We start from the raw sequence: 24,940 nt of genomic DNA, 5'->3' as shown, positions 1-24,940 counted from the left end.
TAATATAAACCCTTTTGAAGAATTAAAACAAAACCTCTTTTATTTAAAGAATAAAATAAAAGCTATTTTAAAATAAAATGAAACTCTAGTTTTAAAAATAATCAAAGAAAAAATAAAGGAAACCCAAGGGTTTCCCCCAAATTTAATAAAAGGATTTTCTTTAAAAGAAGACGAACCTTTTTAAATAGGGGTTTTAAACCAAGACTTTAGCAAAACCACAAAAACGAAATAAGAGGGGAGAGGGGGAGTTTCTATCGCACTAAAACTCGGTGAGCACTCGAAGCACACACTCAAAACACCACACGCGACAGACGACGCAAGATGCCATGCATGATGCGACGATGCAAACTAAATGATGATGCAACTAAATAAAATAACCACACGAAGGAAACGAAAATAAAGGGGAATCTTCTGGAACGTCGGTCTTGGGCTGTCACATCAACGCCGATAGAGGCTTTCTAGGCATGCTTGGGAGCATAGATTGGATGCACTGGGAGTGGAAGAACTGTCAATTTGCTTGGCAGGGCCAGTACAAGGGGCATGTGAAAGCGTGCACTATCATATTAGAAGCAGTGGCTTCGCACGATCTTTTAATATGACATTCTTTCTTCGACATGGCCGGTTCTCACAATGATATCAACGTGCTGCAGCGTTCCCCAATGTTTGCTAGGCTTGCAGAAGGCTACTCCCCATATGTCAACTTTGAGATCAATGACCACCACTACAACAAGGGATACTACTTGGCTGATGGTATATATCCTCAGTGGTCAATTTTTGTGAAGACAATCTCAACCCCCCAAGGAGAGAAGAGAAAGAAATTTGCCCAAATGCAAGAGAATGCTAGAAAGGATGTGGAGCGTGCTTTTGGTGTGCTTCAATCTTGATGGGGTATCGTTCGAAACCCTGCATTGACATGGGATGAAGGGAAGCTTTGGGAGATGATGCCTGCTTGTGTGATCATGCACAACATGATCGTCGAGGACGAGCATGATGACTCCATTTTCGACCAAGGATTTGAATTTTAAGGTAACAATGTTGAGCCCCTGCACCAAGAACCGGCCACGTTTGAGCAGTTTATCCAATTCAATCGTGAAATTCGTGGTTGATACACTCATTTGCAGCTTTAAAATGACTTGGTTGAGCACATGTGGGATCACATTGGAAACCAATAGATGTATTCATTAATTATCTTTATTCAAGACAATTTTGATTTGGTTATAAAACTATTTTATTTGAGACAATTTTGATTGTGATGTAAAACTATTTTTACTCGAGACAATTGATATTTGGACGTGCAAGCTTGTTTAAAACATTGATAAATATGATTATATGGACATATTGACCGTGACAGATAGGATGCGGTCGAATGATGCGTCCGCACATTGAGCGTACGACCACCGCATCCCACGAGACCCGGACACGACCTCATTGTCCGCCCCAAACGGACAGAATCCGGATCAAACGGGCGTCCGGGTGTCTCGCTGGAGTTGGCCTAAGGCCAACTCCACCGCACGACCCCATTCTGTCCGGCCCCGTCCGTTTGAGGTAAAAGGGACAAACAGGTCGGCCCAGTGCGAGACGCCCGGACCCATCCTGTCCGTTTCGTGTCCGTCACGACCCATTTTGAGAGCAAACTTGCGCGAGAATTGGGTCGCAGCGGACACCAAACGGACGCGCACTCGTCCGCGTCGGGGATGCGTGGCAGGCGGCCACCAACCTCCCACCCACCCGCATCAATGCGCACGAGCGGCCGGGGCCGCCTGTCATCCGCCCAGGGGACGGTCACGGTCCTTCTTAAATGTGGAAGCCATGGACCGGTCGCCCACAGTTCCCATCGCCACCCCCGCGCCCTCTTCGAAACCCGACAGTTCCCTCCGCGAAACCCTAGCCTCCTCCTCGAGCTCGCCGCCCGCCGCAGCCATGGGTCTGTGGAACTACGGCCGCAAGGGCACCCACGACCGCGAGGCTGGCTCCTCGTCGGGACGCCGCCGCGGCTCCGTCAAGGAGGAGGCCGCCTCGCTACCGCGCGAGGCCGCGGCTCCCTTCACCATCGCTCCCAGGTCCGCCGACCATCGTGACCGGCAGTACGGTCTGCCGGCGCTACTCGGAGACGAGGACGACGGTCTCGTGGAGCGATGTCCACCTCCCCAACGCGTGGCATCTCTTCGCCGACCGCGTTCCCATCCCTCTAGTGCCGACGAGCGGCCGTGCGCGCCGCGAGGAGATCGAGCGCCGTCGCCGCCTCCTTCCCGACGACCTCTACTACGACCCAAGGTACGCCGCCGACTCCACCCTCTGGGACACATGGCTCAGGGACGAGCACGACGTGCGGCGTGCCTCCTACTTCGTCGGGACGATCGCGGGGCCGTGGCGGGCACGGGAGGTGCGCGAGCGTACACCGGTGCGCGGCCTCACGCCCACGCCGTCGCCGTCTCCGTCACCACCTCCACCTCCTAGCATGACGGAGGAGGAGGAGGCCCGGCTCATGCAGCGTGTCATGGAGGACTCCATGACGACGCATGATGAGCGTCAATGGCCGGGCCTCGACCGCGCCATGGCCCTCTGTGCGGTCGACGACGTCACCATTCCCGAGCCGATGGAGGAGGAGGAGGTGGCCGCGTTCCCTCCGGAACTGGTGGACGCGTCGTGGGGCTGGTCGTGCACCGCGCCGGAGATGGCGCACGCACGACCCAACGGACAAAGACGGACATGAACGAACCCATTACTGTTCCAAACGAATAAAATCCGATCAAAGCGGACGTCCTTTCGGGTAGTGCGGTGGAGTTGGCCTAAATGTCCGTTTGCTCCGTTGGGCCGCATGGCCTGAGGTGGAGGACTCGAGCCTAGGGTTTTCTTTGGTTGTTCTGCCCACCGGCGCGCGTAGTGATATACCCTCCTCCCCGCCGCCGCCCCCACGCCCAACTCCAGTGCCGCCGCCAGTGGTAGCGCTTTGCCCCCTCCAGCGGAAATCTCTTTGGACGGGGCGGCGGACACGGAGAGTCGCCCCAGATGGCGGACCGTTTGACCCGTATCGCGATCGTGAGCGAGGATAAATGCAAGCCCAAGAAGTGCCGCCAGGAGTGCAAGAAGAGCTGCCCCGTCGTCAAGACCGGTAATTCGCTTCTCTCTCCACCCTCGCGGTTCTGATCGATGTGGGCTTACGATTTGTCTGCCGGTGCTATTGGCGAATCAAATCGTAGATCCCAGTGGTTTCCTATTTCCACGGGGCAATCTGTTAATACGATGATTTTGATTTCAAGCTGACTGATGTGTGCCTAGTACTAGCAGGATCTGGGGAATTGGAGCGCTTAACATGGTCACGTTTTTGTTTAGGCAGCTGTAGTATCGTTTGCTACGAAATAGGATGATGTAGGCGGGCCGTAAGACATACAATAATATATTTGTGATGAGTTGGAAGAGAGAGAAAAGGAGAGAGAGGAGAAGCGGGCTACAAACTAACAGCCGGTTGTAACACGTGCTCCTAAACACTTTGTGAGAGAGGATGGTGGGCCTTATATCAATAAAGTACTCCCTCCATCCATATATATAGGGCCTAATGCATTTTTGAGACTGTGTTTGACTATTGATAAGATTAATATTATATGAGATGTATAATATAAAAATTATATCATTGGAAACTCCTTTCAAGTACGAATTTGACGGTATGCTTTGTGTAACTTGCATGTTATATATTATTTGCTCTAACATGTGGTCAAAGTTAGCTTTGAAAATTGCATTAGGCCCTATATATATGGATAGAGGGAGTAGTACTTATTTACATCTATCTATTGTACTTGCCGGCTATAAGCTTGTCTATAGATGACGTGTCAACATTATATAGCCAGCAGCTGGCTGTACTATTAACCATGCTCTAAGCGTTGTTATGTCCTTAAGATTTGATTCAGTTTCTCATACATGTCGCCATCTGTTTGTTATTGCAGTCTATGAACAAGGATCAGCGTCCACATATATGCGCATTTATACCGCTTACCGTGACTGCACCAATTCTCCATTTCCCCTTTTGGTGCTTACAATGCGTTTGGTTGAGGGATTTAGTGTTAGGGAATGAGTGTTTTGGGGGGTGAGACATATAATCCAACGTTTGGCCGGCGGCAAGGGAGCTGAGGAGGAAAGGGAATTAAGGAGCCCAATTCCCAAAATTCGAACTATTAAATCCCACCTCACACCAAACATGGGTTTTAGATTAATAATCAATTTCCAAAGCCTAATCCCTAACAAACTCCCACCCTAAACTCCCATCCCTTTCCCTAACATTGCCAAGCACGTTGACACATTATGCATGCTAGAGGGTTTCCTAGCTAAAGTGCTGCTCAATTAACTGTCTTATTGTACAGGAAAGCTTTGCATTGAAGTTAGTCCAGCGGCCAAACTTGCATTCATTTCTGAAGAGCTGTGTATTGGTTGTGGTATTTGTGTTAAGGTATGCTTGTCATTTAGTACAGCAATTAAGATCTATGATTTTTCATAGTGTTACTTTGATTTTCTCACTTCTGCTGTAATACTTGATGCAGAAATGCCCATTTGATGCCATTGAAATCATCAATCTTCCAAAAGATTTGGAGAAAGATACTACCCATCGCTATGGACCGAATACCTTCAAATTGCACAGGTACTTTTTTAATCAAAGAGCCTGGTTGTATGAATGTGTATTTTTTTGGTATTTGTGTGTTATTTAATCTGGCTTGAGGCTGCCCTTTCGAAGAAGTAATAATTTAGAGCTTGCAGGTTGCCTGTTCCAAGACCTGGTCAAGTTTTGGGCCTTGTTGGAACCAATGGGATTGGGAAGTCAACAGCACTTAAAGTCTTAGCTGGCAAGCTGAAGCCCAACCTGGGACGATTCAAAGTATGTTCAGTATCTTTTCTCTGATTCCTATCTGATGGTTGGTTACAACTGGTTTCTTAGATTGGGGGAGTCCCTTAACTCTCTGCACAACAGATGATTATTCATAGATCTTCTTTTTGCAGAATCCACCTGATTGGCAAGAGATCCTTACATATTTCCGTGGGTCTGAACTTCAGAACTATTTTACGCGCATATTGGAGGATAACCTGAAGGTTCTACTTTCTTACTTATCGTGCTTGTAATTCATACAGGACTTGTTAATATGTGTTTTCAACAAGCTCTTGATATCTAGCTTATAATCACTTTCCACGCGTGCTAAGATTTTTTTGTAATGCATCTGAATAGTTTGACTATACATATAGATATTCTGAGGTTATTCATGTCTTGGGGTTGTCACCATATCTCGTAGTTACTGACATACGGAATACTCCTTCCGTCCGAGTTTATTGGTCTGGATGCCCAGTTCTCTAGGACCAAGGGACTCAGCCGTCTTAATTGCATAGTCCTTTGATCTCTCCACCAAGCCTGCGTGCGGTCGCTCTCCTGCTTGTATGCCCCAGTCAATAGCATGCATGCATCAGCAGCCTATTTCTCTCTCCTAGCCTGCATGTGTATGCATGTACAATCATCTCATGTGCCAGCAACAGACCGCCAGAGAAACACAGCACTATAAAAGCAAATGGCCTAACAAATACGGATGGCATATGGTGGCTCGCCGGTCCTTCAATTCTGGACGGAGGAAGTACCTAGTGCTCATACATGTTTGAATAGGCTATTGCAGTGTATGTTTTTGCATCTGTCTGCTGTTGAACGCTTCTGATACCGTGTATTCTATCTCTGTCCCCCATATTCTCTAGGCAATCATCAAGCCTCAGTATGTTGACCATATTCCAAAAGCTGTTCAAGGAAATGTAGGGCAAGTACTTGAGCAGAAAGATGAGCGGGATATGAAAAATGAGCTGTGTGTTGACCTTGAATTGAACCAAGTTATTGACAGAAATGTAGGAGATCTGTCTGGTGGCGAGCTTCAGAGGTTTGCAATAGCAGTTGTTGCTGTACAAAGTGCGGAAATTTACATGTTTGATGAGCCATCAAGTTATTTGGATGTTAAACAGAGGCTCAAGGCTGCACGAGTCATTAGGTCTTTGCTTAGATCAAACAGGTAATGCATCATTTGTTATCCTAATTACCTTTTAGATCTTTTGACTAAAAGCTTCAAGAGATTTGTTATCAAGTGCTCTCTGATTTTGTTTTCAGCTATGTCATTGTTGTCGAACATGACTTGAGTGTCTTAGATTACTTGTCCGACTTTATTTGCTGCTTATATGGGAAGCCAGGTGCTTACGGTGTAGTTACATTACCATTTTCGGTCCGAGAAGGTATCAATATTTTCCTGGCTGGATTTGTTCCAACAGAAAACCTTCGGTTTCGAGATGAATCTCTTACATTTAAGGTAACATTGGCGCATAGGATTTGATATACTTGTTCAGTTATGGAACCTTTGTCTTATGTTAGCATGGTCCTGTTAGATTGCGGAGACCCAGGAAAACGCAGAGGAAGTTGCTACGTACCAGCGGTACAAGTACCCTAACATGAGCAAAACACAGGGAAATTTCAAGCTTTCTGTTGTTGAGGGTGAATTCACTGATTCTCAGATTGTTGTGATGCTTGGTGAAAACGGCACAGGGAAAACTACATTCATCAGAATGCTGGTACATCTCTCTCTCCCCCCTCCCTCTGCCCTACTTCTCTCTCTCACCTTATTCTTATCTTGCAAGCCCTGTATATAGTGCTAGTATTCAAAATGATATGAGAACCTTTGGCTCTTTAATTTCTTACCATTACGGATATTGCGAGCTTGGCACTACATAGAAAAAAATCATGACTATCCATTTCAAGGTTGAAATTTCAACAAGTGCAGAATATGTCTAGTCTTTTATTTGCCACTATTAAAACTTGTGTTAACTCCCTAGTAGTCTAGTACTCTGAAAGTCAACTAAGTACTACTGAATCAACATACCTATTTGATATTGCTAACACAATTTATTTTGGTGGTACTTCAGACCCAATGTATACAATGTAGTATGTTGCTGTTTGAAAATGTTCATCTTAGATGAATGCAGTTTATCTTCTTCTCTATAAAGTGGGGTGCAACATTTAATCTATTGATACCGGCTCTCTAAAGGTGTGAATTTTACCTTAAGAAATCAATCATACCTTGTCTTTCTGATGGTACTGTATTGTGTACTTCTGATTTTATAAGAAATTTACTGTTACATGGCTCAAATCATGTGAAGCCCATCTGGCTAAAAAAGTAGATAATGTAATTCTACTAAATTGATGAAGCAGTTGCATCATACTTTCTTGTTGTAAATGGACAGGCCGGGTTGTTGAAGCCAGATACCATGGAAGGAACCGAGGTTGAAATTCCTGAATTCAATGTGTCCTACAAGCCTCAAAAGATCAGTCCAAAATTTCAGCATCCAGTGAGGCACTTGCTTCATTCGAAAATACGCGATTCATATACTCATCCTCAGTTTGTATCTGATGTTATGAAACCACTACAAATTGAGCAACTCATGGACCAGGAAGTTATTAATTTATCAGGTGGAGAGCTCCAGAGAGTAGCATTATGTTTGTGCCTTGGAAAGGTATTTTCATCTTCCACTTTGAACTTTGTACGGGAGAAGGCAATTCTTTTTTGCATCATATGGTTTTGAACTTCTGAAGGCTTCTCATCTTGTATTGTTTTTAAATGTTCAGTATACTAAATGTATCATTATCCATTTGGTTTTTTAAGACTCCTCACTCTGCTTTTATGGTTGAGTAAAGATTTTGTATATCGTATCAAGCACAAAGATAACATATGGTCCATAATCTATTTGTGATGCTTCACCCAGCTCTAGTGTGATTTTTAGCATGTCTAAATATCAACAAAGTCCTTGGCTCATGTGTGAAAATGATTTTCCTCAACGGTATTCCCTCCACCCCATAATATAGCCCACATTGGTTTTACCAAAAGTCAAGCTTCACAAAACTTTGACCATGTTTATAAGGAAAACCGTCTATATCTACAATGTCAAATGTATACCATATGAAAATATACTTCATGATGAATCCAATGGTATTGAATTGGCATTCTAGATGTTGATAAATTTCATTTTTTCTATAAACTTGACTTGGAAAAATGTAATATGTACTATATGTTGGGATGGAGGGAGTAATATTTAATGTGGAAAAGAACATACGTCGTGTCAGCTTGTTGATACCAACTTTCTGGTTGTTCAGCCTGCAGATATTTATTTAATTGATGAGCCAAGTGCATATCTCGATTCAGAGCAGCGTATTGTTGCCTCGAAGGTTATCAAAAGATTCATCCTTCATGCAAAGAAAACTGCATTTATTGTGGAGCATGATTTCATCATGGCAACCTACTTAGCGGACAAGGTTATTGTTTACGAAGGACTTGCTTCTATTGACTGTACTGCCAATGCACCACAGTCTTTGGTATCTGGGATGAATAAATTCTTATCGGTAAGTGCAGGGTAATAAATATTTACAAGATAGTACTCCTTGTATTTTGGTTTATTGGGCCTCCTTGTATTTTGGGTCAACCTTTGACCATACGTTTGACTGCAAAATAGAAATGACATGACATAGAAATTATATTGTTGGATTCCTTGTTGAAACTTGTGGCTTTCTGTACCTCGCTGGTAGATTTTGTGTTGGTTTTCATGTTTTGCATAAAATTATACCTGTCTAACCTCCTATTCAGTCATGGAAGTTTACATTTACATCTTCTCTTGTCTTTATCAACATGTATGCGTAATGAATAGATATGCAGGTGTGAGGTAGTTATTGGAGGCTATTGTTTGGGTTTTAATATATTGTATCAGAGTTACCTCTGTAAGCTTGATTTAGGAACAATATATAGAGCCACAAAAGTGTATAGGAAAACAGCAGCAAACTGATCGAAATTTATGTTCACCTACTCCATATCATATATTTCCATGTACATCAACATGTAAATATGAGCTGCAGCCTGCAGCATTTAAGCATATTTGTGCACATCAAGGCTAAAGTCCTAAAAATGATGGCACAATATTAAACAGAGTTTACAAACTATACAATTACCTAAACGCTTTGTAGGAGCAACAAATAGTACAGCCCATAGGAAAATGCTCATAATTCTAGAAGTGTTCTAGAACTGAAACCCTCCAAGTTCCACATCTTGACCTGCATTTGGATATGATGTATTTATATACACATGGATCACATAATTTTACAGTAAAAATAGTGATAGTTGAATCCGCTTCACAACTTGTGGTAACTGAATGAACCTCCTGTAACTTGTGTTCGATCCAGATCGGAAGGAGGCACATGTAAAATGACTTCGTTGAGCAAAACCTACATTGATTATCTTCTCTGTGACCATATTAAATCATCAATTAGGAGAACATTTTAGCAGCATTTTAATTACATTGACATCAAAATCTTATAACTCATAAATTATGCTTAGCAGAAATCAAGAATAAATGCCATGATTTCATCTGTTGTGTTTCATTTTGCATAGTCATAGAAGAAACTCAACAATGAACATTGTCGGTCGTTTGCACTAAATTAAACAACATCATACGATAGCAAATTCCCCATTCACATCACCAATTTCCCCTTTAGATAGCATGTCCCTGATTCAAAAGAAAAAAGTGTGACTAAGTCAGAAAGAACACACTACAAAGTATGTTTTGTGTTGAACCGGTATGGGCCCAAGCCCATCCTCTTATCTCTTATGGCCCAAGCCCATGTGGAGGGACTAACCTAGAAGGGGCATCCAACCCTCTCGTTCCCAGCTCCAGCCTCCACACGAGAGTCTCCTCGTGCGAGCTATCAGACAACGGCTCGTCCTGCCTGTAGGTACCACTCTCTCGATTCAACATGGTATCAGAGCATGCTGCGGCGGTATAGTCGCTCACCGACGAGGTTGCGGGGTCCGACGGGGCCAGGAGCGATGAGGGACGACTACGTGCGAGTGTGGGGCTGTGTACGCGCGCGCGTGGTGGCGCTGCTGTGACGTGGTGGGGCGGCACGGGAGTTGCGGCGGCTACTCCCAACCAAAGATGGTTGAACCAAAAGCTCTTGCCGAGGCTTTCGAGAAGCTCGCTAAGATCCTCACACAGACTCCAACTTTGGGCCATCGTTCCTCGATAGGAAGGGGCTCAGAAGCTCGAAATGTCACCCTAGAGGGGGCAACAAATTATTTGAGTTGGTCTAGGAGGGCTCTGTGGGCTGTTGAGCAGAAGGAGCTTGATGGATATTTGTTGGGCACCATTGCAGAACCATGAGACGAGTAGTATAGGGGGAAAGAGGTGGAAGGTCATCAACTTTGTATTGATGGTGTGGCTGTTGAACTTCGTCGTGCGCTCCACTGGACCCTCTTTGGAGGGGCTATGCACACCTAGTGAGATGTTGAAGATTTTGTCCACCTAGTACTCTGGCAAGGGCAATGTCATTCTCATTGCTCAGACCAAGGACAAGATTAGGTTGTTGTGCCAAGAGGATGGCGTGTCAGTGATGGCATACGTAGCAGAACTGCAAGCTCTCTGGGCAGACCAGGAAAGTTGTGATCCTTTGGAACTCTATATGATGCAGCTTTAATCGAGTCAGGGCACAAGTGGATGGCACGCAGGCGTGTGCTGTAACTTTTGGCTGGCCTCAAAGGTTGCTTTGATGGCAGGAAGGCAACCCCGTTGCACCAACCTAGTCTGCCTACCATTGCCGAGGCTATTGCAGTGATGGCTCAAGAGGAGGTGCGCCTCTCTCTTGAGCATGCATACGTGAAGCATGTGCCAGCTTTGACATTTGCAGTCACCGAGCGCATGAAGTGGGAAGATCCCAACAAATGTCGCATCCGTGGGAGGTCGGACACTAGAAGAGGGAATGTCCAACTTGTGGCAGAGGAAGGGGATACAACAGAGGGGGAATTGCCAGAGGCAGGGGTGCTAGAGGCAGAGATGGACTTTCACGGACATCAGGGAGTCAGGCTTATGGGGGCAGAGGTGACTACTTAGGACATTTGTGGGGTCAGACGGCTCACATGGCCGTTGCAGGAGACACGGGACGTCACAGGGCGAGGAAGTTGATGAGGCTGCCTATGGAGACTTTGCTCATTGGGCCTCCACCGATGAAGGTAATTCGACAAAGGCATCTCTTACTCCTAATGCGAGTACTTTAGAGTGAGTCCTAGACTTTGGAGCATCTAAGCATGTTGCGGGTAATTCAGAGTGGGTCACCATAAGCAACATGTGAAAGAAGTATTTTGCTACCTTTATTGACTGCTATTCTCGTATGACTTGGATTTACTTGATGCGTCACAAGGATGAGGTGTTTAGCTGTTTTCAGAACTTCCATGATCTTGTAAAGAACCAGTTTCAGGTGTAGGTCAAGCTGCCCAGGACTGAAAATGACACAGAGTATGTGAACAATATTTTTGGGTCTTTCATGGCTAACCAAGGGATTCTTCATCAAACTTCATGTCCAGACACCCCACCTCAGAATGGAGTGGCCGAAAGGAAGAATCGTCATATTCTTGAGGTTGCTCGGTCATTGATGTTTACCATGAATGTGCCTAAGTTCTTATGGTTATTCTTGAGGTTGTTCGGTCATTGATGTTTACCATGAATGTGCCTAACTTCATGTCCGGACACCCACCTCAGAATGGAGTGGCTGAAAGGAAGGATCGTCATATTCTTGAGGTTGTTCGGTCATCGATGTTTACCATGAATGTTCCTAAGTTCTTATGGGATGAAGTAGTTATGGCAGCCACATACTTGATCAACCGGACAACTTTCAAGATACTAGGTATGAAATCCCCTTTTGAATTGCTCGTTGGAGATAATAAGTTTGTTTTTTCCCCGAAGCTGTTTGGCAGTACTTGCTTTGTTCGTGATCATCGACCATCTGTTGGAAAGCTTGATCTTTGAGCAGTGAAGTGTGTATTTTTGGGATACTCTTCTAGCCAGTAGGGGTAAAAATGTTGGTGTCCCTCTGGAAAACGTAGGTTTGTGAGTATGGATGTTACCTTCAAGGAGTTTGCGCCATTCTATGGTGAGCCTACCGATCTCAGTTTGTTGTTTGTAGAGCTTGACCACGTACATCCTGTGCAAGAGGGGGTGAAGGATGCGTCTCGTGCTCATGTTGATTCTGTGGACATTAACACATAATGATGTGCAAGTTCAGGTCCAACCTATAGTGGGTACAATTCTGGTTAGTACTATCATTGATGATGATGTGCATGTCCATGTCGAGCCAACTGTCGATAGACTTAAGATTGGTGCTCTTCAGGTTCCTGTTCGGAATCGATGACAAACAAATAGTGTATTCTCGACGACAACCACACGTGTAGGGGGAGCAACAAGACAGTGAGGCAAGAGTGTAGGGGAGCAACAAGGTAGTGAGGCAAGCTCATCTGAAACAGTGGAGCTGCCCATTGCATTGTGAAAGGGTACACGTGAAGCAGCAAGGAAGGCTCTACCAAAAGATGATGCTTCTGATGATCTTGATATTGGCAATTTTGTGTCTTATAAGGCTTTGTCACCTTCATATAAGGCTTTTGTTGCCTCCCTTCAAAGGATTGGAAGGCTGCAAAGCAAGACCAGAAGTGGCGTCAAGCGATGATAGAAGAGTTGGAAGCATTGGGGAAAAACAAGACGTGGGTGCTAACCACATTGACTGCAGAAAAGAAAGCAGTGAGTTGTAAGTGGATCTATACAGTGAAGTAGAATCTTGAGGGGAAAGTGGAACAGTATAAGGCTAGATTGGTCGCCAGAGGATATAGTCAAACTTATGGAATTGACTATGATGAGATGTTTACTCCCGTGGCAAAGATGAACACAAAGATGAACACAGTAAGGATATTGGTCTCATGTGCTGCTAATTTTGGGTGGAAGTTGCATCAATTAGATGTCAAGAATGCCTTTTTGCATGGTGAGTTATAGGAAGAAGCGTACATGGAGATACCACCAGGTTTTGGTACATCAAAAACTACGAGGAAGGTATGCAGGCGAAAGAAATCCTTGTATGGGCTAAAGCAATCACCAAGGGCATGGGTTTGATAGGTTCAGACGTGTCGTCCATGGTATGGGGTATGGTCGGTGTAGCGGTGACCACACTATGGGGTATGGTCAGTGTAGCGAGTTGAAATTTCTGAGGAAGGGAACCTTGAAGGTGTGGTGTGACAGTTAGTCATTTATAGCCATTGCTAATAACCTAGTTCAACATGATAGGATAACGCATGTGGTAGCTTTGAGCAGCAATTTGCAGATTGCTTGACAAAGGGACTGGGAAGAAAGGGCTGTAACTTGGTGTGTGACAAGATGGGAATGATAGATCTCTACCACCCATCTTGAGGGGGAGTGTTGAACCGGTATGGGCCCAAGCCCATCCTCTTGTCTCTTATGGCCCAAGCGGATCTGGAGGGACTGACCTAGAAGGGGCATCCAAACCTCCCGTTCCCAGCCCCAGCCGCCACACAAGAGTCTCCTCGTGCGAGCTACCAGACAACGGCTCGTCCTGCCTGTAGGTACCACTCTCTCTTGACTCAACAATTTCTGCCCGACACCAGCAATGGAAGTATTGCTAACTTGCCAGTTACTTATTTCTTGTTCTATTTACTATGCATATTTAACACTATGATGTAAATAGTCATGATGGGAATGGGCTGACGTTACTCATTGGGACATTGGTTCAGGCCTACCCATAACAAGGCCGATGGGTCTTGTGGGTCGGCTTCATAAGAAAACTGGGCCAAGGGAGCCTGTCATCATCGGTGCACCGGGACAAGCGGGTCGACCCTAATTTAGTTGCCCAAGGCTGTAGTTTGCTGTTATGATGCTCATGCTCTTGGCAAATTCACATGGCCTAACAACAACTCCCACATGAGAAAAACAACCACCACAAAATCCTCAAAATTGCCCATTATTGAACTGCATAATTCTTGCTACAGTGTCCAAACCAACATCGGACCTTGCGTTAATGACAATAAAATGTACTTTGTGAGCCATGATCCGTGTTATATTACTTCACATAAGGAGAAATATTCCAAGAGGAATTTAACATTGGCTCAGTTTATAGTGCACATGCTTAAGTATGAACTACATGTTCAAAAGAACCGTGGATGTACACGTACTGATTGATCTTACCACATTAAAGAATGGCTAGATGAATGGTTAGCATTCACCGTCAATGGAGCCATGAATCAACAAACAATAAATTTAACAAATTGCAATTAGATGTGCGAAGAACTATTCATGGTAGTGTTTGTTACTGCATGAATCATGATATAAGAAAGTCAATTTTATATAGACTACAACAACAACAAAGCCTTTCGCCCAAATAAGTTGGGGTAGGCTAGAGGCGAAACACATAAAATTTTGGGACAAACTCATTGTTCTAGCACATGGATAGCAAGCTTCCACGCACCCCTATCCATGGCTAGTTCTTTAGTGACACTCCAGCCCTTTAGATCTCTCTTACGGACTCCTCCCATTTCAACTTCGGTCTACCCGACCTCTCTTGACATTACCAGCACACTTTAGCCGTCTGCTATGCATTGGAGCTTCTGCAGGCCTGCGTTGAATATGCCCAGACCATCTCGGCCGATGTTGGACAAGCTTCTCTTCAATCGGTGCTACCCTAACTCTATCTTGTATATCATCATTTTGGACTCGGTCCTTCCTCATGAGGCCACACATCCATCTCAGCATGCGCATCTCCGCCACACCTAACTGTTGTACATGTCGCTTTTTAGTTGGCCAACACTCAACGCTATACAACATTGCGGGTCGAATCGTAGTTCTATAGAACTTGCCTTTTAGCTTTTGTGGCACTCTCTTCACATAAGGTGAATGATCCGTGTTATATTACTTCACATAAGGAGAAATATTCCAAGAGAAATTTAACATTGGCTCAGTTTATAGTGCACATGCTTAAGTATGAACTACATGTTCAAAAGAACCGTGGATGTACACGTACCGATTGATCTTACCACATTAAAGAATGGCTAGATGAATGGTTAGCATTCACCGTCAATGGAGCCATGAATCAACAAACAATAAATTTAACAAATTGCAATTAGATGTGCGAAGAACTATTCATGGTAGTGTTTATTACTGGATGAATCATGATATGAGAAAGTCAATTTTATATAGACTACAACAACAACAAAGCCTTTCGCCCAAATAAGTTGGGGTAGGCTAGAGGTGAAACACATAAAATTTTGGGACAAACTCATTGTTCTAGCACATGGATAGCAAGCTTCCACGCACCCCTATCCATGGCTAGTTCTTTAGTGACACTCCAGCCCTTTAGATCTCTCTTACGGACTCCTCCCATTTCAACTTCGGTCTACCCGACCTCTCTTGACATTACCAACACACTTTAGCCGTCTGCTATGCATTGGAGCTTCTGCAGGCCTGCGTTGAATATGCCCAGACCATCTCGGCCGATGTTGGACAAGCTTCTCTTCAATCGGTGCTACCCTAACTCTATCTTGTATATCATCATTTTGGACTCGGTCCTTCCTCATGAGGCCACACATCCATCTCAGCATGCGCATCTCCGCCACACCTAACTGTTGTACATGTCGCTTTTTAGTTGGCCAACACTCAACGCTATACAACATTGCGGGTCGATTCGTAGTTCTATAGAACTTGCCTTTTAGCTTTTGTGGCACTCTCTTCACATAAGGTGAATGATCCGTGTTATATTACTTCACATAAGGAGAAATATTCCAAGAGAAATTTAACATTGGCTCAGTTTATAGTGCACATGCTTAAGTATGAACTACATGTTCAAAAGAACCGTGGATGTACACGTACCGATTGATCTTATCACATTAAAGAATGGCTAGATGAATGGTTAGCATTCACCGTCAATGGAGCCATGAATCAACAAACAATAAATTTAACAAATTGCAATTAGATGTGCGAAGAACTATTCATGGTAGTGTTTATTACTGCCTGAATCATGATATGAGAAAGTCAATTTTATATAGACTACAACAACAACAAAGCCTTTCGCCCAAATAAGTTGGGGTAGGCTAGAGGTGAAACCCATAAAATTTTGGGACAAACTCATTGTTCTAGCACATGGATAGCAAGCTTCCACGCACCCCTATCCATGGCTAGTTCTTTAGTGACACTCCAGCCCTTTAGATCTCTCTTACGGACTCCTCCCATTTCAACTTCGGTCTACCCGACCTCTCTTGACATTACCAGCACACTTTAGCCGTCTGCTATGCATTAGAGCTTCTGCAGGCCTGCGTTGAATATGCCCAGACCATCTCGGCCGATGTTGGACAAGCTTCTCTTCAATCGGTGCTACCCTAACTCTATCTTGTATATCATCATTTTGGACTCGGTCCTTCCTCATGTGGCCACACATCCATCTCAACATGCGCATCTCCGCCACACCTAACCGTTGTACATGTCGCTTTTTAGTTGGCCAACACTCAACGCTATACAACATTGCGGGTGGAATCGTAGTCCTATAGAACTTGCCTTTTAGCTTTTGTGGCACTCTCTTGTCACAGAGAATGCCAGAAGCTTGGCGTCACTTCATCCATCCGGCTTAGATTTGATGGTTCACATCTTTGTCAATATCCCCCATTCTTCTGCAACATTGACCCCAAATATCGAGAGGTGTCCTTCTGAGGCACCACCTGCCCATCCAGGCTAACCTCCTCGTGCCAAGTACCAATTGTACCGAAACCGCATCTCATGTACTCGGTTTTAGTTCTACTAAGTCTAAAACTTGTCGATTTCAAGGTTTGTCTCCATAGCTCTAGCTTCCTATTGACCCTGCCCAACTATCATCGATTAGCACCACATCATCCGCAAAGAGCATACACATGGCATATCTCCTTGTATATCCGTTGTGACCTCATCCATCACCAAAACAAAAAGATAAGGGCTCAAAAATGACCCGGGTGCAGTCCTATTTTAAGCAGGAAGTCATCAATGTCGCCATACTTGTCTAAACACTTCCACAACATTATCGTACATGTCTGTGATGAGGGTAATGTAATTTGCTGGGTCTTTGTGTTTCTCCAAGGTCCACCACATGACATTCCATGGTATTTTATCATAGACCTTCTCCAAGTCAATGAACACCATATGCATGTCCTTTTGCTCCCTGTATCTCTCCATAAGTTTTTGTACCAAGAAAATGGCTTCCATGGTTTACCTTGCATGAAATGAAACTGGATTTTAGTCACGCTCGTCATTCTTCTTAAGCAGTGCTCAATGACTCTCTTCCATAACTTCATTGTATGGCTCATCAGCTTAATTCCATGGTAATTTAGTACAACTCTGAACACCCCCCTTGCTCTTGAAGATTGGTACTATTATACCCCGTCTCCATTCTTCTGGCATCTTGTTTGCCCGAAAAATGAGGTTGAAAAGCTTGGTTAGCCATATTATCACTATGTACACCTCAATGGGGATACAGTCAGGGACCATTGCCTTGCCTCCTTTCATCCTTCTTAAAGTTTCCTTGGCCTTAGTGTCCTGGATTCGCCGCATAAACACCTGCTGGTCTCATCAAAGTAGTCCAGTTCAATGGTAGAGCTCTCATTCTCCCCATTGAACAACTTGTCGAAGTACTCCCGCCATCTATGTTAATCTCCTCGTCCTTCACCAGGAGCTGGTCTGCTCTGTCCTTGATGCATTCGACTTGGTCGACATCCTTCGTCTTCCTCTTGGATCTTGGCCATCTTATAGATGTCCCGTTCGCCTTTCGTCGTTCCTAACCATTGGTAGTGGTCCTCATATGCCTGACCCCTTGCTTCACTCATAGCTCGCCTTGAGGCCTTCTTTGCCATCTTTTACAGCTTTGTAGCATCAATAACTGGTCATCCAAATAAGCCATACATGACAATGTTACAAGACATTATATCCTCAAATTTACAGGTCGTCAACTAACTCAAGTTGGAATCACTAAAATCTCAGATAATGCTTCTGTGGATATCTTTACTTGAAGATTCACAGCTTAGAGAAAATAGACAATGAAACCATTATCCCATCCAGTTCAAAACTTCCTGAAGTGACTATGAAGAACTTCCTGAAGTGACTATGAAGCGAAACGTAAAAGAAAATGACAACAAAACAAAGAGGTACCCAGATGTTTTGTGCATGTGGAAAAAACAAAGAGGTACCCTTGGAAGATACAAGTCTTTCCATGAAATTAATAATAAGAATAACATAGGCTTGCACTAATATGACAATGTAAAGTGCGTTAGGGTAACATACCATTTTATGTATAATTAATCAGCTAAATAGTGGCTTGGAACATGAATCGGGTGAAGAAATTCAGGAGGCGTGCCTATGGATTGTTTCTCAAACCTGAGGAAACATTGGAGTGATACAATAGAAAGGCCTTGCGCTTCTGGGCCAGGAGCCCAGCTTTGTGGCCGAGACGCCATGCACGCCGTAGCTGATCGACGACAAGCCTGCACCCGTGTCGGCTACCCCAACGCCTGGCAAGTTCGCTTCGCCTCCGGTCACGATGCGTCGCACAGGAGTGCGGAAGACGAGGCCTCGCGCGCTCACGTTGGGGGAATTCCTCACGGCCGCCACCAAACACCTTAATGCTGCTCTCCCCGCGCCCGACAGGCGACCACGACATCGCCCATTGAACTTCTCCCCCACCCAGCGCCGCGGCAGATCAGCCGCCAAAGCTGCACAGGCAGCCACTCCTCCGACCGCGGAGAGAAGGGCGCAGGTCCAAGTCCTGCGCACAGTCGGCATCATCGGGCTAGACCAGAAGATCACGCAGGCCGAGATGCGCGCCTATGATGGGGTCTTCGCCACGCCCATCCCCTTGACTGTGCTCGCATCCATCGCTGCCTTGGTGGACCGGGAGATTCCATCTACCTTCGAGGAAGCGTCGAGTCCCTCCGATCCCATCGTCGCCACTGTCGCGACTTAGCCACGTCGCACCGCAAGGCCCGTCGACCTCGTGTCTATGGATCACGGCCTTCAGATAGTTGTGGCAAATGTGCGAGGCATGAGCGCCCGCGCGCGTAGGTTGAGCATTAGGTCGCTCCTTGGCACAACGAATGCATCGGTTGTATGTCTGCAAGAAACGAAGATGGCATTGATCTGCTCGTCGACCGTCCTCGGGGCGTTGGGATCAGAGTTCGATGATTACACGTACTTACCCGCCGATGGGTCGAGAGGAGGCATCCTCCTAGCGTGGAAAAGCAAAGTGGTGTCCATCACAGACCCTTTGTTCACCACAAACGCTGTCTCCGCCAAGCTCTCTACCGCGACAGGGACGCCATGGTGGATCACCGTCGTATACGGACCACAGGACGACGCGGCAAAAATAGCGTTCATGCAAGAGCTCCGTGATGTGCGTGCAGGCTGCAATGGCCCATGGATGGTATGTGGGGATTTTAACCTCATATACAAAGACGAGGACAAGAACAATGGGAATCTTGACAGACGCATGATGGGCCGCTTCCGACGACTCATAAATGACCTGGCGCTCAAGGAGATCTACCTAAACAGACGGCGGTATACCTGGTCCAGCGGGCAGTCACCGCCCACCCTGGTCCACTTGGACCGTGTGATGTGCACATCCGACTGGGAGGACATGCACGGAGAATGCCACCTACGCTGCCTTGTGTCCGTTATATCGGACCACAGCCCGCTGCTCCTGGATTGCTCGCCACTACCAAAAGGACGCCCACGGTTCCATTTTGAAGACTTCTGGCTACGCCTCGATGGCTTCCAGGAAACGGTGCAAGCTGCATGGCACTCTGTCCACGACGACGACCCATTCCGGCGCCTTGCGCTTCGCCTCCAAGCCACTGCGCGCAGCCTCACTAGCTGGAGTGCGCGCTCCGTCGGGAATGTGAAACACAAGCTTGCGATAGCCAGGGAGCTGTGCCTGCGCTTCGATGGTGCGCAAGAGACCCGGATCCTCACCCCCAGCGAGCAATGGCTGCACAAGCAGTTGAGGCTGGTCCACCTCGGCCTGGCCTCCCTGGAGCGCTCCATCGCACGCCAACGGTCGCGCATCACCATGCTCCAGGACGGGGACGCCAACACCTCGTTCTTCCATCGACAATGCACCTACCGCAGGCAGAAGAACAGAATCCATACCCTAAACGTTCATGATCGGATTCTTACGGACCAGAGGGATATGGTGGAGGCGGCCTTCGAGCACTTTGACGCGCTGTTGGGCACGCCGGTGGAGCGTGACTGCGCGCTAGACCTGGAGCAGCTCATCGAGCCTCGCGACCTGCTCGACCTCGACGCGCCCTTTGGGGCCGACGAGATCTGGAACGCCGTGAAGCGACTACCGGCCCGGAAGGCGCCTGGCCCGGATGGATTCACTGTCGAGTTCATCCGCGCCTGCTGGGATATTATCCAGCACGACTACGTCGCCGTGTTCCAGCAGCTCTACGAGATGCGAGGTCGAGGGTTTGGCCGGCTCAACCAGGCCCTGCTCACGCTGATTCCGAAGCGACCCGATGCGAGCAGTCTGGGCGACTATCGCCCAATAAGCTTGATACACCTCGTGGCGAAAACCTTCGCCAAGGTTCTGTCCTTGCGACTCGCGCCAAAGCTGAATGACCTGGTGAGCCGCAACCAGAACGCGTTCATCCCCGGCTGCAGCCTCCACGACAACTTTGTCCTTGTGAGGCAATCAGCCCGGATGCTGCACCAGCTGGGAGTGCCACGAGTGCTGCTCAAACTCGACCTAGCGCGCGCCTTCGACTCCATAGCTTGGCCCTTTCTGTTCGAGGTGCTGTGCCGGTTCGGGTTCGGAGATAGATTCCTGGAGTGGCTAACAATCTTGTTATCCACGCCAAGCACTAGGGTGCTCGTCAACGAGGAGCCTAGCCCTCCCATATGGCACCGGCGCGGGCTTCGCCAAGGTGACCTGCTATCGCCGCAGCTGTTCGTCCTCGCCGTCGACGTGCTGGGAAGGCTGGTCAAGCGCGCTGTTGATCTGGGTATCCTACAACAGCTACATCCACGTCGCGCCATCCCAGCGGTGTCCCTCTACGCGGACGACGTAATGCTATTCTGCCACCCCGTGCGATGCGACATTACTGCAGTCAAGGAGATGCTGCTACTGTTTGGGTGAGTGTCAGGACTGCACGTCAACTTTGGTAAGAGCTCCGCAACACTCTTACGCTGCAACCAAGAAGAGGCTGGACCGATTGTTCTTCACCTGGGGTGCCCAATCGTAGAACTGCCCATCACATATCTCGGCATCCCGCTCACGGTGCGACGACCCACTGCGGCGCAGCTGCAACCGGTCGTGAGCCGGACTGCCGATGCACTGCCGGCATGGAAGGCACACCTCACAAACCGCGCCGGCCGCCTCGCGTTGGTAAAGTCAGTCCTCGCCGCGATCCCCATCCACCAGCTACTCGTGCTCGCCCCGCCCAAGCGAGTCATCAAGCAGCTCGAGAAGATACAGAGAGGATTCCTATGGGCTGGAAGAGCCGAAGCTAAGGGAGGGCACTGCCATGTCAATTGGCGACGCGTATGCCGGCCTATCTCCCTTGGAGGCTTAGGCGTACGCGACCTTGAGCGTGCTGGGCTTGCATTAAGGCTGAGATGGCTATGTTTTTCACAAACAGACATAGATCGCGCATGGGCTGGGCTCGACCTTCAGTTCTCAGCCACCGAGCGTGCGCTGTTCTTTGCCTCCACGACCATGGAGCTGGGAAACGGGCAGATGGCCCTGTTCTGGGAGGATCGCTGGATCCAGGGGCGATCAATCAGCGAGATCGCGCCACTGGTATACGCCTGCTGCCCCAAGCGGTGGCGGAAGCAGAGGACGGTGGCACAAGGTCAACAAGGAAATAGTTGGACCCGCGACATCCAGGGCATATTTGGCATACACGAGATGGGGCAGTTTCTCCAGCTCTGGCAGATGATCGCGGACACCGTCCTCACCGACGAACCTGACCGCCTGATATGGAAATGGACTGCCACGGGCGCGTACTCAGCACGGTCTGCGTACCTCGCCACGTTCCATGGATCGGTAACCTGCCCCGCTTGGAAGATGATATGGAAGGCATGGACGCCGCCAAAGGTTAGGTTCTTCCTCTGGCTTGCGCAGCAGGACAGATGCTGGACTGCAGACCGCCTCGCCCGTCGCGGCCTACAGCACCATCCGCGATGCCTTCTATGCGACCAGGCCTTTGAGACTATCCACCACATCATCATTGCATGCCCATTCACCCAACAGATTTGGCACGAGGTCCTCGCATGGTTTCGATTGCCAGTAGGATGCCCCAACCAGGAGGACTCGCTGCTGGACTGGTGGAACCGCGCGCGACACAACACCCCCCACCCACAGCGGAAAGGGATGGCATCCATCACCCTGCTCCTACCCTGGATGGTATGGAAGCACAGCAACGATTGCGTGTTTGACAGGGCACAACCCTCCATTGCTGCACTAATGTCAAAAATCAAGGAGGAGGCTACCTTATGGGCACGGGCTGGAGCCAAAGGGCTTCGGGTTATCCTACCGCAGACATGGGATGTACACTAAGTAGCATTAGAATGCTTGTATCCTGCCTCCTAGGAGGATTGTAACAAACTCTATCTTTTCAATATAATGAAACGCAAAGGTCCTTTGCGCTTTCTCGAAAAAAAAAGAAATACAATAGAAAGGCCTTAGAAATTTCTCATAAGCTAAGAACTTTTAAGTGATTTTCACAGGATGATGGTTTCAGCTGAATCCCAAAAACGCTAGTGCACAAGCCAAGTTTAAGTTACATGATATCTGGTCGGAACCAATCAACTACATGTCTGGGCAGCACTGGTAATATTTTCATTGAGCCACTAATAAGCACAAACACCTGTTGGCGATGATAGGATTCCGGTTCAAACAATTTTTTGGAAGCCTTCATAGGGAGCAAGTACTGACCATAATGGAGCTTCATGCCAACATGTCATCACTTCCCACTTCCCAGAGATGCATATGGTTAGTACTACTGCCTTGCGTAGCTTGTGGATGTTATACTGCTCATACAATGTGTGTGTCCAGCGGCAGCTACACAGCCAGGTCTTGTTACCTTCCACGGATCTATCACTTGCCGGTCTTGGAAGTTGATCTGGAAGGGTTGGGCCCCGTCGAAGGTCAAGTTCTTCCACTGGCTCGCCAATCAGGACCGCTGCTGGACTGCTGAGCGCCTTGCTCGCCATGGCCTGACACATCACCCTCGGTGCCTCCTTTGCGACCAAGAACCGGAGACGATACAACACCTGCTACTCACTTGCCCATTCGCGAAGCAGACTTGGCATGGGATCATGTCCTGGCTGCGCCTCCCGACTCCGGTGCCTGACCAGGACGCCACGCTCCAGGACTGGTGGCTGCGTGCTCGCGATGCCACGCCACCCCCGCTCCGCAAAGCGCTGGCCTCGGTTGCGCTCCTTGTGCCTTGGATGATCTGCCTTGGATGATCTGCCTTGGATGATCTGGAAGCATAGGAACGCGTGTGTTTTTGACCATGTAACCCCATCGCTAGTTGAGCTCGCCGATGCGATCAAGGATGAGTCCAGGAGTTGGGCTAAGGCAGGGGCCAAATGGCTTAGGGTCACCCTGCCACCCTCCTGGGACGTTCATTGATCCATTTGTAACACCGTTGTACTAGCCTCTTAGGAGGATGTCCCCCCTCTTTTCAATGCAATGAAACGCAAAGTCTTTTGCGTTTTCTCGAAAAAAAAAACAATGTGTGTGTGAGGCATCAGTAGGTACTCACCTTCGTAAGTGTGGATTTGAGCTTTACTGACCGTCATAATACCTTAGTGTGTAATGCACACATGCCAGACTCCTCCGTATGAGGGAACTTTGTATGGTAGGGGAGTTTGTGCAAAAATCCAGATGCGGCTCTTTGCGACATGGCAGCCGATGTGTCACACGCAGGGCTATTTTGTAGTCAACTGTTACAACAAACAAGTTTGTGTATGAATTTTGTGGGGTTTTCAAGTTTGTGTATGAATCTGTTAATTTCAAGCAAGTTGTTGTATCACAGGTGTAATTAACTCTAAAAAAGGAGGAAAAAGTATTCCTACGGGATGTAGGCAGAATATTTTATTATTTAAATGTGTGGTCAAAATTTGAAACAAAATACTTGTGGGATTAATAAACCAGAATGCACGAAGTAGTAATCGAATCTCCCATATCTGGTTGAGTTGTACGCACGCAGCTTTCCGTAAGATTAACTTTCAGTAGGATTCTCCAATTCGAGATTTGCATATGGAAACCTTAAAATTGTTTTTTGTTTACAGACTCTTTGTTTTAGGTTACTAATTTCCCTTTTGTTTGTTCGTTGATAGCATCTTGATATTACATTTCGAAGAGACCCGACCAATTATAGGCCACGAATCAACAAACTGGAATCTACGAAGGACAGAGAACAAAAGAATGCAGGGTCCTACTACTACCTTGATGACTAATGAAAGGGGGCAGCACAGGTTGCTACAATTTGGTATTGGTTAATGGCTGCACGTATCTTATTCTTGATTGTTGAGTTGAGTTTGTTTCTTTTTGGCCCCCTGTGTAGATTCTTGTTGGACGTCAATAATGTTTCGGATCCTTCTGCATCATGCACAAGGCTAACGAGAAGCTGCCATGTCGTGTGACCATGAGGCATGCAAATTGGCCACAGGAGTGAAGTGCGTGTGTTGAAACTGTACTTTTTGTTGGTTTGAGGTGTGGGAAGAACGATTATCAGTTTTCTTGTATTCGCATTGCTGTGTCATGGCTTTACCATCTCATATTGTTCTATCGTGAAATCTTATAATCATATTCCTTTGGAGTTTTTATTATAGTCCTCTCAGTAGTTTATGCTCATATTGTATTTTATGTCCTCTCACTAGTTGGTTCTGTGAGATGGCCGTTAAATTTCGTTGCATAATCTGGTCTATCCTATTAGGTTTCTGGACAACTTCCTCCCAGGGTGATCCTTAATTGGGCATTCTTGTGGTAGATCACAATTTAATCAAACGGCTGGTTCACCCATTTTACCAACACGGATGCTGATAC

At 46.9% G+C, this 24,940-nt stretch overlaps 1 protein-coding gene across 1 annotated transcript; it reads left to right on the top strand.

Moving 5' to 3' along the window:
* The first annotated feature begins 2,773 nt into the window (after nt 1-2,773).
* Nucleotides 2,774-24,723, top strand: LOC123448513 (ABC transporter E family member 2). The gene is made up of 12 exons (XM_045125427.1): nt 2,774-3,112; nt 4,356-4,441; nt 4,533-4,630; nt 4,747-4,864; nt 4,987-5,076; nt 5,722-6,026; nt 6,122-6,317; nt 6,394-6,576; nt 7,246-7,515; nt 8,153-8,398; nt 24,232-24,369; nt 24,459-24,723. The coding sequence occupies exons 1-11, from the start codon at nt 3,010-3,012 to the stop codon at nt 24,349-24,351; spliced, it is 1,815 nt and encodes a 604-aa protein (XP_044981362.1). The 5' UTR covers nt 2,774-3,009; the 3' UTR covers nt 24,352-24,369; nt 24,459-24,723.
* Nucleotides 24,724-24,940: the final 217 nt, after the last annotated feature.

The sequence above is a fragment of the Hordeum vulgare genome, chromosome 4H (genome assembly GCF_904849725.1).
Source record: "Hordeum vulgare subsp. vulgare chromosome 4H, MorexV3_pseudomolecules_assembly, whole genome shotgun sequence".
Lineage (NCBI taxonomy): Eukaryota > Viridiplantae > Streptophyta > Magnoliopsida > Poales > Poaceae > Hordeum > Hordeum vulgare.
This window is presented reverse-complemented; position numbering and strand designations above follow the sequence as displayed.